We start from the raw sequence: 15,333 nt of genomic DNA, 5'->3' as shown, positions 1-15,333 counted from the left end.
GTTAGTTCTCTCTGTGACCCTGTGCAAGTAAAGCCCATTTAGCTCATCCCTATCTTTTGGGGGTTTTTTTTTGTAAAAAACAAACAAACCTGAATGTGCATCATTTAGACTCCCAATAACAGCTAAAACACTCAGAACATCTGCTTTTACATTACTCTTTAAATTGTTAAGAGGATTAAAACATCTTTTCAGTCTCAAGGCTTACTGTAGCTGTAAATGTGTGGCCCTGACACGCTGAAGTAACTGTTAGTTTTTGCTTTTAGGGAGGAAGAGATGAGTGCTGATGTTAGTTTGGCTGGCAGACTCTCAGAAGCAGAGGAGAAGATCAAGGTCCTGCATTCATGTAAGACGTTTAATCACTGACACGTGCTGTAACATTTAAAGGAACAGTTCATGAAATGAAAAGACAGTCATTATCTCCTCCAACACTTATAAAAAGTCAGGTTTAAACTCTTTGTCCACAGAACATTTGTGGACCTTGACAGAGAAGTATTCTGTGAGCCAACTGATGGTGACTTGCTTTACAACTTAACAAGAAAATTTGTGATAAGTGGACTCTGTAGTGCTCGTACAGCGTGATCTGAGTCTTGAAAAAATTAATTTGAGAATGCATCATTTGCACCATTTTTTTATGCTTAAATCTTTGCTGCTAATCTAAAGGTGTTATTTACACTTCTTCTGAAGAGTGTGCATGAACTCAAACTTCTGTGCACAAGTTGACACAAGGATGACATGAATAAGAGGAAGTTGCAGCAACAATTGCTTTTATCAGATTTAACAGTATGCATGTATTTGACAGCTTTGTGATCAGAGCTTTTTCTGCATTGTATGTGACACAAACTAAGAGACGCCGAGTTCCTTATTGAAGAGTTCACAGTAGATGACTGAATTTTCACATTTGCTATTCCTTAAAACTATTTAAAGATACAACAGACAGATATTTGCTGTGTGGTGCCCCCTGCTGAAACACAGATGTTCTGCTGCTGCTGTCTATGAAATCACGAGGCCGATTTAAAGTTTAGTTTTCACAATCTTTAATAGTTCCGGTGAATTCCTTGACTATTGATAGTGGCTTTTCATTTAGAGGAATTGACGTTATGAATCCGAAATTGTTACAAATAAGTTGTAACTAACGTCTCACTTCCTGTGTTTTGTCTGTCACCAGCATTGAACGCTGCACAGACTGAGCTACTGGACCTGCGGTGTAAATACAACCAGGAGATGAACAACAAGTAAGATCTTATATGTGTTTACCTTGTTTACCCTCCTTATTTATGCTTTTCAAGTCATGGGGGCTTACAGGCTGCTACCTCTCTAGCGCTACCTAGTGGCTGATCCCGCTCTCCTGGCTACATGGGCTCATGTGTGCTGTCGAGCTGAGGAATGCCGTTGTAAAGGCGGAGCGAGAGTGACTCAGCCACTAATGCAGGTCGATGAGAGGGGCTGTGTTTGCCTTCGGAGGCAGCCGGGGCCTTGACAGCCCTCAAGAAGAATTGCTCCATTTAAAGATTGCTTCAGAAAACACTCTACCTTGTCTTTGTCTTTGAGCGCAACATATCCACCACACGCCTGAAATGAATCTGAGCTTGTATGAAGGATGTCGATAGACAGTCAAAGTAAACACTCCTTTGTTTGGGTCGGGCTACGGAGCACAGTCAGCCACAGCTAATGGATTTTCTCCCAGGCTTAATCCATGGCACAATTGAAGTGATGTTTCTTGACCCGCCGCCATCCATTTTGCAGGATTGGACACATTTTCAAGTTGGCCTCACCTTTCATGTGTTGCTGCATTGTGGTGTGTTTGTGTGTGTGTGTGTGGGGAGGGGGTCCTGGTCCACAGACTGTGGCACCACTACCCCAGAGCTCTTCCTGCAGCTGACCCTGGACACGGTGCCGGCCTCTATTACTCTCACTGACCATTTCCTCAATGTTGATAAGAAAGACTATTTGTCTGCTTCAGCTTGAGTAGCTGAACAGGTAATCAATACAAAACATTTTCCGTACTGCACAAGTTCATTAAATGTGGAGCTGACACCTGTTAGTGTTCGCTGTCAGCAGAGCGCCATCTATTCTGGCCTTATTGATATGACCAGAGTGTGTCCAGGACGCCGCACCACAAAATACTGATCCTTAAAACCAGGAGGGGGGTTTGGTTTGAGGCCGTCTAAGAACAGTATTTTCTGGACTATAAGGCGCACCTTCAACAAATGGCCTATTTTAAAGCTTTTTTTTTAAATTACTTAAGGCACACTGGATTATAAAGGCGCACTGTCAGTTTTTGAGAACATTAAAGCCTTTTAGTTGTGCCTTCTAATGTGGATAATACTGTAAATCATAGATTCCATGTCTTTAATATTGAAAGCTCATCTCTGTCGTTGTGCAACTCATGATTTATCGATTCTAATTGGTCACTCTTACTTTAACTAATTATTTAGCCTGATGTGAGACAACGGCAGCAATGAAATGAAGTGAACGTTCTGCTGAGTGTAGTTTGTTTTATGTGAATTAAGAGGCTAATATATTCTTTGAGCAGATTTTTTTTTTCCGTTAGTTAAAGGACAACTATGTCCCAGAACTTGAAAAACCTATGCACTTGTTTAAATCAATCACTGTATCCTTGTTAATTCATCCCCTGTCTACCTTTTGAAAATCAGGTCCCATGTGTGCAAAGTGAAGCCGTCGAACTTCAAACAAACCTCATGAATAATCCTGCTGAGATTCTGTTAATTTAGACTGCTCTGATTGTTAGATATACGGAGGCGAGTTCAGTCTCGGGAGGTTTCTGTGGAATCAGATGTACTGTAAATCTTCTGGCCGTGGCTGAGTCTGAGGACAGTCGGGTCGCGTCGTCAGCTCTGCTTCTGAGTGGCTGACATTTTTAACCACCTGCAGGGTTTTATGTTAAATGTCTGTTTATTGTGTAAAATATGCGATAAGAACATTGTCTTTGCTGATGCTGTTTTACAAATGTGGTTATTTAACACAACTTGAATTATCATCATTAAAATATATCCAGAGTAGTTGTTTAATGTACTTTTGTGAACGTACATGGATGTTACAGCAGCTCCCGTGCAGACAGTAAACTGATCGTGCACAGTTATAGCACAGTGTTGTAGTTTTGAAAGTGTTTGTGAGACGTCGCCAATCTCATCATATCTGGGTGTCCTGAAATGAACAACGAAAAACTAAAAAATATGTTTTAAAGACATCTGCCTCCAGCTATAATTGTCATCTTTTGTTGAACAAATCTGCTACAACTTCTGCTGTTTGTTGGAGATGGAGTATCTCCTCGGTAATCTGCTTGGCTGGTGTGTGTCTCTTCCAGGGCAGAGGAGGTCGGCGCCATCATGGCCAGTCTTGAGAAGGCGAACCAGGTGAGCGAGTCTTTTTCTCTGCACATTTCTAATTGAGACGCTCCTTCGTTGAGGTAATAATTTGTGTAATCAAGCCCAGATTTTAATTAGGCATCCTCTGTCACTCCGTCACCACCACCTCCCCTCCCCTGAGTGTGTTATTAGGAAGAGTAAATCTGAACGCCTGTCGGCGGGCGCGTGCTGTGGCAGCACAGCCCCACTCAGCAGAGAACAAGAGAGTACGTCGTGTGCGACTCACGCCAGAGCTCTTAGTTATTACACCGTCCTGATTCCTTCCTGGGTGACGCCGTGTCTCTTCTACTCCTTTCCCCTCCTGCTTTTCTCTTTTGCCTCACTCTGGTGCTCTGCCATAAGCTCCTAGATAAATGTTCTCAAAATGAATCATTAATTAGCAGGCTGGGTGTGACAGAGCAGGTAAACAGTTTGGGGACTAAAGTGGGCTTATTAAACGTCCCCCCCTGGCTGCACTCATCTGCCTGCATGGGCCCCTGCTCATGGTTTTCATGCATCTCTAACGTTTCTCTGCTGTGATTTATGAATATTCTTTCACCTTGATCATCCCATTAGCCAGTAGATGTGGCCGGTTTGTGAAAATTGTCACACTGTGATACCCTGTGTGTGCACAGAGAGCTGAAAAGGCCCAAAGGGAAGTGGAGAGAATAAAGGAAAAGTTAGCTGGTGGCCAAGGTCCCACCATGGGCAGCTGTCACCCAGAGGGGACCAGCAGGGTAAGGATAACATTTCTCTATCCATGGCTTCCGTCTGAGCGGTATCACAACAATTATATTTACTCAAACACTTCACTTGAGGATGATTTTGAGATAGTTGTGCTACTGTGATTACTTCCATCACACTTCTACTGCACTCTACTTCAGAAACAACTTTTCTGATTTAAAATCAGACATGTCCATGTCCATAACTGACCTAATAGTATTCATCTAATGCTGTCAACACACAGTTTACAAAATTAAAGCATCACTGTCGATGCAGATCATATATAACAATAAAATCCTGAGAGGAGAAAACATGGTTGCTTTCACTTTTGATGCTCCGTAATAGATTTTACAGAATGAGTGTTGGACTCCTAATGTTGTGGATTTTACTAGAAGATCCTCAACAGTTAAGACAAGAAGGAAAACACTTGACATGTAAATTCTTCCTCCTTTAATTTTGATGGAATTTATTCAATAATTACCTTAAGGACACAAAGAAACATTCATTCATTCAGTTGATAAATGGATGAATAAAAATATATTAAAAACAAAGTAATAATAGCAAAAATGGGCGGCCCAGTGGCGCAGTGGGTAGCGCTGTCGCCGCACAGCAAATGGAATAATAAGAACTTCCCATCTAACTCCATATTTGGTGTCTCCTAAACTAACTATACGATTGGCTACGTAGAAGCATGCCATATGATCCTTGTAAAAGTTGAAAGGTGGATTCCTCCCCTGGAACGCAACGCTCACCATGGGGGGGCTGGAGAATGCTTTTGCATCATTCTGTTTGCTGCTACAACCATGCATTCAGAGCTAAGGATGCTACAAAACAATTCATATAAAATACAATGTACCAATCTTGAGTGTTATTTTATTACATGAGCACACATTAACCCCTCAATATACTGTATACATACATACATGTATACATATATACATCCGTACATACACAGGGTGTCCAAAAATGTATGCAACCTTTAGCAGCTGTTTAAATTGTTTGTTGGGGTTTTTCAGATTAAATACATTGGAAGTCAATGATGGCAGCAAAACCACATTTCAAAAAAACGTAAATTCATTTTAACATGCTGAAGTATGAAAATGCAGGTGAAGTGCAAAAACAATTTAAGAGGGAGTCCCTTCCTGTAGACTTTCTTGGATTTCGCTGAAACTCTCTCCTTAATTGTCTTTGCACTTCTACTGCATTTTCATACAGTAGGATAGTCTGGTTGCCATCATTGATCTCAATGCATTTAATTTGTAAGAAAACCACCAACAATTCAGCTGCTTATGGGTTTATACATTTTTTTGAGACACCCTCTATATAAAAGCAATGATGAAATGATATGAAAAGGAAAATAATCACCTGTCAAAAACATAAATCATGTAGGCAGAGAGCAAAATGGCCTTTGGAAGTGTTGTCTTGTAGTTATTATCAGATTATTCCTGCTCCTTCATCTTTGCTGGTATCAAAATCTCTCACTTTCAACGCTGCAGAGATTGGAAGTGACAGCTTTCTTCACTACTTTATCTCCCGTACTGCTCCCATTCCTCCCTGTTATGTCTGCTATTACCCTGTTAGGAGAAGAAGGAACAGGGTGAGATGCTGCCCTCCCAGCTGGAGCACACCTTGTTGGCTAAAGACCGTGAAATCCTCCGGCTTCTTGAGAAAATCCAGCGGCTGCAGTTCACACTGCAGGAAGTCCAAGAGACATCAGCCAATCAGATCTTAGAGCTAGAACGCCAGCTGGCCTACAAGACGGAAGCTATCAAGGTGAATGAAGGGAGGGAACGTGACCAAATCTGTCCTCATCATTTCTGCTAAATAATATGAAGTTTAAAATGTTTGTTCATTTTTTTTCACCTCAGAGTTTAGAAGCTAAACTGCAATCCCAGATGGACTATGAGGAGATTAAAACTGAACTCAGGTGATCATTTATTATAAATATAACGTAATTTCCGATTAATTTATATCTATTTAAATCCATTTAATTGTCTATCTCAACATGTCTTTTGTGTTTGCAGTATCTTGAAGGTCATGAAACTGGCTTCTGCTAACGGCAGCTCATCCCAGGTAGACATGCTCTGCTCCATCTTACTGCTCACTTCATTTAAATTTCTTCTTCCTGTTTCCTTGGCATCAGGATAGTAATTCTATGGCAGGATCGTTGAATGTTTGCCTGATAGTCATCCATTACAGGGATTTCTACAGTCGCAACAATTGATTGATGGAAAATTAACAGCTTTTGTGTGTTTGTGTGCACAGGATTCTGCCAAGGCTGCAGAGGCACTTCTTCTCAATAATAAAGAGGCTTTTCTTCCATCTCACAAATATCTGGCAGATAAGGCCCGGATCTTGCAAACCATTGGTAAAATTATTATCTGTTGTTTCATTTTTTTCCCCTTTAAATCCTATTTTAAAGTGTCTCACAATGTTGTTAGTGGGAACTAGTGTGTCCTTTTTTTTTTAGAATAATCCTACTGTTCACTGATTGGTTGCTATTTCTTCATGCCGAAGTCAAAGTTTTACTGACTTGAATCTGTTTGCATAATTTGAGCCCATAAAAGGTCGTCTGGGTTTGCAAGGCTTAGAAACACAATACGCCAACTATCAGTTTTCATTTAGATGACAACCGGTAGCTTTGATTACATTCGTGCTGAAGCTGTGCTCAGTCAGTAAACATGTGCTTCCTGTCATTAGATGGTGACCGGCCCGAAGATGCAGGCAGGGTAAAGGACAGGCCACCTGACTCCCACTCATCCTCCTCTCAGGCAGATGGCCGTGCCTCCCCCAGTCCTGGCCCACCTCCCTTAGATGTCTCCTCCTCTAGCCACGATCCACCGCGTCCCTTTTCCATATCGCCGTGCTCGGGGGACAGGCTGTCAGGGGACCACATCCTTCACAAGCAGCTCCTCTCCCCTCACTTTAAGAAGGAGGGCCTCATGGCTTTCCCCACCGCTCTCTATGCAGCTAAAGTCGCCCTCATGTCAGCGACCCAGGGTGCCGTCGATACTGGATTGCCCAGTGACCAGTCAGAAAGCGGCAGCTCCACCGCAGGAGACGAGGACCAACTCGATACCGCAGAGATCGCCTTCCAGGTGAAGGAGCAGTTGCTGAAGCATAACATTGGCCAGCGTGTGTTTGGCCACTACGTGCTGGGCCTCTCCCAGGGCTCGGTCAGCGAAATCCTGGCAAGACCCAAACCCTGGAGGAAGCTGACTGTGAAAGGAAAAGAGCCTTTCATTAAGATGAAGCAGTTCCTCTCCGACGAGCAGAACATCCTGGCACTGCGGACCATTCAAGTCCGCCAAAGAGGTGAGTGGACGCACCTTCAGGGAAAATGTGAAGGCTCAGAGTTTGTTGTTGTTGTTTGTACACTTGTGACAAATGATGCACAATTTTATTGCATAGACTAACAGGGAAAGCAGAATGAGCAGATTTCACTTTACTCTTCACACTAACTACTTTTTCTAAACCTTAGTTTGTTAAGGAATTTTCAATGGTTTGGATAAGCCCAGAGGAGAGATCCTGAGAACACAGTGATCCCTCGTTACTCGCGGTTAATGTGTTCCAGGACCACCCCGCGAAAAACGAAATTACGCGATATAGCGGCAAACAATTTTATTATTTACGGTAATGTAAACGCTTACGAACCCTCCCCATACTGATATGAAACCACCTTATATATGTATTACCTTTTCCCACACTCTTATAGACTATTGAAGACACTTTTGTGTTTCATGGAAATGCGCTGCGTCCCCTTGAGTCTCGGAACGCAGCGCACTTCCGGATGCTGTTAGCCAATAGCATGCGCGTATGTTATCACGTGACTACCTACTAAAAATCCGCAATGTAGTGGAGCCGTGCATCTTGAAGCGAGATCAAGTGGGGGATTATTGTATTAGTAAAAGGGTGTTACGGATGGAGCTACCAGGCAAGAGGAAGACCAAAGGGTAGGTGGATGGATGCAGTGAGGGAAGACATGAGGCCGTTTGGTGTTAAATAGGAGGATGCAGCTGATGTAGGAAAGGACTCCTGAATGGACAAGATGATATGAAAAGAAGAGGTTTATTAGGGAATTGTATAAAATGAAAGCTGAATCTTGATCATTTGTAAGTACGGTGTATCCCTGAAGTAAATCCTGCATCCTCTTGTCTGGTTGCTGGATCACTCCCTCCGACAAACAAATTAATTTGCACTTGAAAATAATTCCCAAAAACACCATTTACTCCGGTCTGAGTATAGTTTGAGAAAACTCGCATTCGTTTTTTTTTCCACAGTGGCTTTTGTTAAATTATATTCATATATTATTTGCAAGCCAGTGTTTTCTTCTGTGGGACTGAATGGATTTGTTTTTGTGCATGTCTTAACAAACCAGCTTAAAGTTTTGCATAAGCCTGTACACAGACAACACACAGGTGTAGGTACGACGGCTACACAAGTCACACAAATCGACCAAAAATTTTTCTTCAGAGTATTTAAAGGATTTCAAAGTGACTGAAGACAGAATGTACCCAAACATCTTCAGAGCAGATGTAATCACTTTTTTTTTTTTTTTTGGTGGTTTAGATTTCGGACATGTGTAAGTTTAAAACCTTCTAATCTACTTGGACTTCATCCCTGACTGCTTCACGGCTTCCTCTGCCATGTTTATAGTGTTACTTTTAAACTTTGTTTTTTCCCTAGATTCACAGCTTTGAAAGTTGAGCTTCCCGTATACTGCAACCTCAGACAGCACGCGCTCAAAGGCAGTCATTGATCTACTAGTCAAAAGCAAAGCCTTGGAACTGCTCTCTGATCAACCATCCCACTCACCCCCTCCTCTCTCTCTCTGTTACCCTCTGTGGCAGGGAGCATCACTCCACGAATCCGAACTCCTGAAACTGGGTCAGACGACGCCATTAAGAATATCCTGGAGCAGGCCAAGAAAGAGATCCAGTCTCAGAGGGGAGGTGAGGATGGAGCTACATGTCATCAGAAATAATTAATAGCCACATTGGTTGATTGATTTTAATGGACAATGATGCTTACTGTTTTTATAATGAATTTCAATTACAATTTTATTGCATCTAGATTGGAAAGTGGATTTGAGAATGCCTCAGCGTGTGGATCTTCCTTATTTAGGTGAGGCCAGGTCATCTCTGAACAGCTCATCGGGTAGAAGCAGCAACGGGCCAAACAGCAGTTCTGATGAAACCATAAAAAGCATTCTTGAACAGGCCAGGAGAGAGATGGAGGCCCAGCAACACGCCCTGATAGAGATGGAGGTCTGTGGCAGGGCCTCCAACTCCAGCTCAGGAGCTCAGGTAGAGCGACCGGGGCCGCCAGAGCGCTCCAGGGGCCTTTCTTTACCCATCTCCATCAAACAGGAGGAAGGAGGATGTGTTACAGTGTGTATGGCCAACCACATCAGCAGCCCTCAGACACCCCTTAGCGTTCTCTCCCCAGCTGCCTTTGTCCAAAACATCATCCGCAAAGTCAAGTCAGAGATCGGGGAAGCCGGCACCTACTTCGACCAGCACTGGTCTCAGGAGCGTGGTTCAATGGTGCTCAGTAGCGGTGGGAACACTCGGCCCTTCAATTCAGTCTCTCCGTCTTTGTCTTCCTCCTCTTCTGGACCTTCCACTTTACCCCGGCCATGGCCCTGTCTGGAGAACGGCGATTGTCTCCCAAACAGTGAGGAGGCGTCTGCCGCAGAGGATGAGCTGGGGCTGGGCAGGTCGGTGGAGGTCAAAGTTGAGTCAGACACATCAGTGAGTGGAGAGTCTCCTGGTGCTGGTCCGGGAAGGCTTTCCTACTACCCAGCATACATCCCCCGGGCCCTGAAGCCCACGGTGCCACCGCTGACTCCAGAGCAGTATGAGATGTACATGTACCGGGAGGTGGACACCATCGAGCTCACGAGGCAGGTGAAGGAGAAGTTGGCAAAGAACGGCATCTGTCAGAGGATCTTTGGTGAAAAGGTTAGATGATGCTCTTTCCTACTGAAAATACGAGCAGATACAGCTCATCACTGTTAAAAAGCATCTGCATGTTTTAACAGTGAATTGTACCAGCTTTTAGGCTGGACAACCAATTTATTTGTGATTAATATAAAACACCTTTTTCCAATGTAAAAAGAAATCCAGGCGTGAGAATTAGTTTCTCCCCTTTCAATAGAAGAATAGGTTTTCTCCCTGCAGCACAACACTCAGTTTGTCACTTTGTTCAGGAAGAGTTAACCTGGATTTTCTGCAGAAAGACACATTTGAAATGCTTCGGTAGCACTGTTGTTTCTGTGCTGTGGTGTTAAGGCCATTCCTAAACTTAATACCACCAATATTATTGCACTGAGCTGTCTGTTGTCTTCACATTCAATTCAAACCCATCTTGTTTGAATAGTTCTACTTTTCGCTCCTCGGCATAGAACGTGATCCTGATCTGAATGTTATTTTTCTGCCTCTTTGTTATTGTGTAACGCTGTATGTAGCTGGAATATTCTGCTCCTGCCTTGACGCCCTGGAACAGCTAACACTTTATACTGCTATATTCTACATCTACATAGTTCTCATTGAAAATCAGTCGCTTGAAAAACTTCTCCAAACAGATTTAACCTATTGTGGAAGCTCGATAACATCCTATGTCGATGTTATATAGGAAATCTTATTTTAACATTTGCATCCATAAACTGTGGTAAACAGTTTATCCTGAAATAACCTATATGTTCAATTAGAAAAAAAATGCTTTCATAAAAATTGTTTTGGGTGCTTATAGTTCATAATCTAGAGTTCAGGTTCAGGTTTCGTGGTACAGATTTTATATTTTGATCTCATGCAAAATATTCAAGGTTAGCTCTTCTTAACAGCTCTGTTTGAAGGTCAGCTCAGTTTTAATTTTATCTAAGCTGATTTCCTCTTTTGCCATTTTCTGCTACTTTACATTGAATGACTGAAATAAAATACTCAGCATAAACATTTCTAACATGCTGCTTCCCTCTAGTGGTTGGCAATTGAAAGTGAATCACTGGAGTCATTTTTAGAATCACCCAATAATAATTTGGAAGATCAATGATCATACATGAAGTTGCTTTGCAACATTCTAACAGAGAGCAGGGTGTAGTCACAATTTATTGACCTTTGCTGTATGAAATAGGTGCTGGGGCTTTCTCAGGGCAGCGTGAGCGACATGCTCTCACGACCCAAACCCTGGAGCAAGCTAACACAGAAAGGCAGGGAGCCTTTCATTCGCATGCAGCTGTGGTTACTGGACCAGCTGGGCCAAGGCCTCAGCCAGCCCCCAAACCAGGTCAACACTCAGGGTGAGAGAGAGAGAGAGAGACACACACACACACACACACACACACACACACACACACACACACACATTCTGACAAGCAAGGGTCAAAATCAAAACTGAATATTCATAACATTAAAAGGCCATATTAAAGTCTTTAACCACAAATGTGGTGGTTTTTCTGCGATGGTTGCATCACTACTACAGGTTTGTTTTTGTTTTCCACCTCCAGAAAAAAGCCCAGTGACGACCCAGTCCTCTCCCTCCCCACCCCCAAGCCCAGCAGAGAGCCACCTCAGTCCTCTTGTTGAACCTGTCAGCCTCTCCCTTGAGAGTAGCAAGGAGAACCAGCAGCCTGAGAGCCTGGGCCTAGGGTTGACTCCCTACCCAGAGGGAGGGAAGACCACTCCAAGTCTCATGCATCTGCCCTCAAACCCGCTAGGCATCCAAGAGCTGGTGGCCATGTCTCCAGAACTAGACACCTATGCCATTACTAAGAAGGTCAAGGAGGTGCTAACAGACAACAACCTAGGTGCGTAAAAGTTCACACTGTGGAATAGAGCTGATGAATGCAGGCAGTCGCAGATGGCCCCAGATAGATTGTATGATTTTTTTTACCACAGGCCAACGTCTATTTGGGGAGACCATCCTGGGTCTGACTCAGGGTTCCGTGTCTGACCTGCTCTCAAGGCCGAAACCATGGCACAAACTCAGTCTGAAGGGTAGGGAGCCCTTTGTCCGCATGCAGCTGTGGCTCAATGACCCTCACAATGTGGACAAGCTGAGAGCCATGAAGAAGATGGAGAAGAAAGGTTTGGACCCAAAGTGTATACCAATATCAGTTATTGAGAATCTGCTTTGTAATCCCATAATGCTTAGATGTCGCCTTCTTCCATGCAGCCTATCTAAAGAGGCGTTACGGGCTTCTAAGCACCGGCTCGGATAGCGACTCGCCCAGTACTCGTTCTGAGTGTGTGAGCCCAACCATGGCATCGCTAGACCTGTGCCCCTACAGCCAGGCGAAGAAGCCTCGGGTGGTTTTGGGTGCTGAGGAGAAAGAAACCCTGAGGAAGGCCTACCTCATGGAACCCTACCCCTCTCAGAATACCATTGAGATACTGGCCTCCCAGCTCAAGCTCAAAACCAACACTGTTATCAACTGGTTCCACAACTACAGGCCAGTCCAGTGACTTTTGTGAACTTTGCTAAAGTTGACTTTTTCTTTGCATGTGAATTCAAGTAAACTAAAAATTGACTTATCTTTTCATTACTGTCTAACAGAGATGTTTTTTTCCAGGTCCAGGATGCGACGGGAGGTGCTGATGGAGGGTCTGCCAGACAATGATACAGATGCTGAACCCCATAGCTACTCCCCCTCAGTGACGAGGAGCCCCCACTCGGAAGGAGAGGAGAGGAGGCTGCCGCAGCCCTCAGGACGCATCCACTCCACCATCCCCCTTAGTGCCAACACAGCGCTGCCTCGTGTCAAGCAAGAGGCAATGGAAAGGGAAGATGAGGGGGAAGGAGGCAAGAAAGACTCTAGTAAACAGCTGCGAGTTCAGTGTTTTTCCACCGCAGTACAGTTCCCACTGTTAAAAAGCGAAGAGGAGGACTCCATCATTGGCTGCCGTGAGCCACACTCATCTGGTCAAAGCCTGAGGCAGGAAGAGGGGGTTGGCAGCCAGGCTCAAGGGCTCTATCATGTTGCTGTCTCCATAGATGGCCCCCAGAGAACCAACCAGGCCAGGCATGAGGGGGAAGACTCTGGAAAATCCCCTGTCGACCCTGTTAGCTTCAAGGCTTCATCAGAGCCCTGCCGCAGCAGCCTGGAGGTCTCTCTCAACTCCCCCTCTGCTGCATCCTCACCCGGCCTGATGATGTCAGTGTCCCCCGTCCCGTCCTCATCTGCCCCCATATCTCCCTCGCTGCCAAACCCACCCTCAACAAGCACCAATCACAGCCTGGACCCTAACCCGCTCCCTCCCTTCCAAAGCCCCAAACTCAACAGAAGCACTCAGAGACGCAATGAGAAAATGGCTAACCTAAATAACATAATCCACAGGCTAGAGAGAGCAGCCAATCGAGAAGAAACACTGGAATGGGAGTTTTAGGTCCTCTTTTACTTGTACCTGTCAAGATGACCCTCATGGCACACTGGAGAGTCTCAAATAAGAGTCCAGAAGACCTGGACAAGGGCTTGGCTCCAAACAGCCTGCCCTGTCAGACTGAAAACTCATAGGAAACATATGGCTGAATGCTCTACGAGAACTTAATGAGTTAAAAAAATTAGAATTGTGTACTTGTTTGTTTTGTCTTTTGATATGCATAATACTTTTAAATAAATGTGACAGCACTAGCTGTTGTTTTACCTATTGGACTTGACATGAAGACTTTTGCAGCTATAGTGTCATGAAATGTACACTGATGTTCTGTAGATTGCCACTGGGTGAGATTAAAAAAGACCCCTGTCTTAAGCCATTAAAAGCACTATAACTATTTGAAAAGAGACATTGACCAAATTTGCTACTTTTTGAATAGCAATTTTTCAAGATTTGTCTGTAAGACTGGACAGTTTAAGTCAAGTAACATGAAATCCTATTACTGACTGAGGGATAGTCCTTTAAGACTCTAAATATTCAACATCTTGTATGTACTTTGGTGATATGTTTTGAAATATTTGTAAATCACACGTATAAATTGTGGTTGTACATGTTGTAGAATTGTCTGCAATAGCCTTCTCTAAACCCGATGTAGCATGGTACTCATCTGACCCTGTTATCCTCTGTAGTTAGTCAACTGTTATTATACTTGAGAGAAAACAAGTGAAAAAAGTTGAAAATCCTGGAAAAATTTAGAAAAAAGGAAACATTAATCAAGTAGCGAACTTTAGGTTTTTTTTCTTTGAATAGTCCTCGAGGTTTACAGTTTAGGGCCCGTGTGCTTTTGGTAGTAAGTGTAACATTCACTACACAAGCACAGTTTACATGATTTGTTTCAGACTTACCTCTCAGACCCTCTAAGGCACTGGCTGTCAGACTGTAACTGGCCAAGACACAGAACACCTGGTTTACCTCAGATTATGTTGATGCACATCATGCTATAACCATGTGTTTCATTCTTAAACACGAACGTGACCTGCAATTATTTGAATCGATGGAGGGACAGTATTCTGTATGGTGCATCAGATGAGCAGAGATCAAACATGAAAGTTTTAATGAACAAATCTGTCTTTGAAAGAATATGTTCCTGTAGGAGGAGACTGGGATCCAGTGATTGCTTTATACGTAAGAATTATCCTCCACAGGTACACCTAACTTAGTGCACTTTCTCAAAATGGGTCATTTACTGTAGATAGAATAATGTGTACGTCAAACACATCAACCTCTAAGTATTTAGATGATCTTTAAATTGGGTAGTCTGATGCGAAAAGATTGCAGTTAGCAACACTACAGTGCTGTGACTTGAACTTCTATTAGGGTTAGAGCTCACAGCATCGGAGTATGATACTCTATGACCTCTAGTCAAGATGAAAACATCCAGTCTCTTAAGAACACTATATTCAAAGTCACAAAAGGTTACAGGTATCCCCTCATATTATCTTTGACCACTTGTGTATTGTGTCTGTAGACGTTTCTTTGTCATGCTTGCAAGATGTTCTTTATGTATTTTGCCTCTATTTGATACTTGGAACAGTTAACTAGATATTCAATACCTCGTGTATGAACTACTTACAGCACTTAGATTTTGATAATTGTGAGGACTTGATAAAATTTCCAATATCAACATTACCCTAACTTAGTGTCCACAAGTCTTTGCCTTTACTGTATTGTTGAAGTTGGTAGTAATCTCTTGCACATGTCTACATAGTTCAGAGGACTTGGATTGTATTATGTAGAGATATATATTACACAATTACTAAAAAAATTAATATCTTACATTCTCGGAACAAAATGTGCTGATTATATTGAAATAG

The 15,333-nt window shown here is 43.2% G+C and overlaps 1 protein-coding gene across 1 annotated transcript in view; it reads left to right on the top strand.

Annotated features, from left to right (window-relative positions):
- Positions 1–15,148, top strand: part of cux2b (cut-like homeobox 2b) — an 84,731-nt gene extending 69,583 nt beyond the window's left edge. Inside the window, exons 7-22 of the mRNA XM_068310155.1 lie at positions 264–343; positions 1,166–1,232; positions 3,326–3,374; positions 4,001–4,102; positions 5,670–5,861; positions 5,957–6,015; positions 6,113–6,161; positions 6,354–6,456; positions 6,789–7,403; positions 8,939–9,040; positions 9,162–10,051; positions 11,220–11,385; positions 11,593–11,892; positions 11,984–12,172; positions 12,261–12,537; positions 12,658–15,148. Of these exons, the coding sequence (XP_068166256.1) occupies positions 264–343; positions 1,166–1,232; positions 3,326–3,374; positions 4,001–4,102; positions 5,670–5,861; positions 5,957–6,015; positions 6,113–6,161; positions 6,354–6,456; positions 6,789–7,403; positions 8,939–9,040; positions 9,162–10,051; positions 11,220–11,385; positions 11,593–11,892; positions 11,984–12,172; positions 12,261–12,537; positions 12,658–13,471 (4,054 nt within the window). The 3' untranslated portion in view covers positions 13,472–15,148. The remainder of the gene's footprint in view (positions 1–263; positions 344–1,165; positions 1,233–3,325; positions 3,375–4,000; positions 4,103–5,669; positions 5,862–5,956; positions 6,016–6,112; positions 6,162–6,353; positions 6,457–6,788; positions 7,404–8,938; positions 9,041–9,161; positions 10,052–11,219; positions 11,386–11,592; positions 11,893–11,983; positions 12,173–12,260; positions 12,538–12,657) is intronic.
- Positions 15,149–15,333: the final 185 nt, after the last annotated feature.

The sequence above is a fragment of the Antennarius striatus genome, chromosome 3 (assembly GCF_040054535.1).
Source record: "Antennarius striatus isolate MH-2024 chromosome 3, ASM4005453v1, whole genome shotgun sequence".
Classification (NCBI taxonomy): Eukaryota; Metazoa; Chordata; class Actinopteri; order Lophiiformes; family Antennariidae; genus Antennarius; species Antennarius striatus.
The sequence above is the reverse complement of the archived record's forward strand: the minus strand, read 5'-3'. Positions and strand labels throughout refer to the sequence as shown.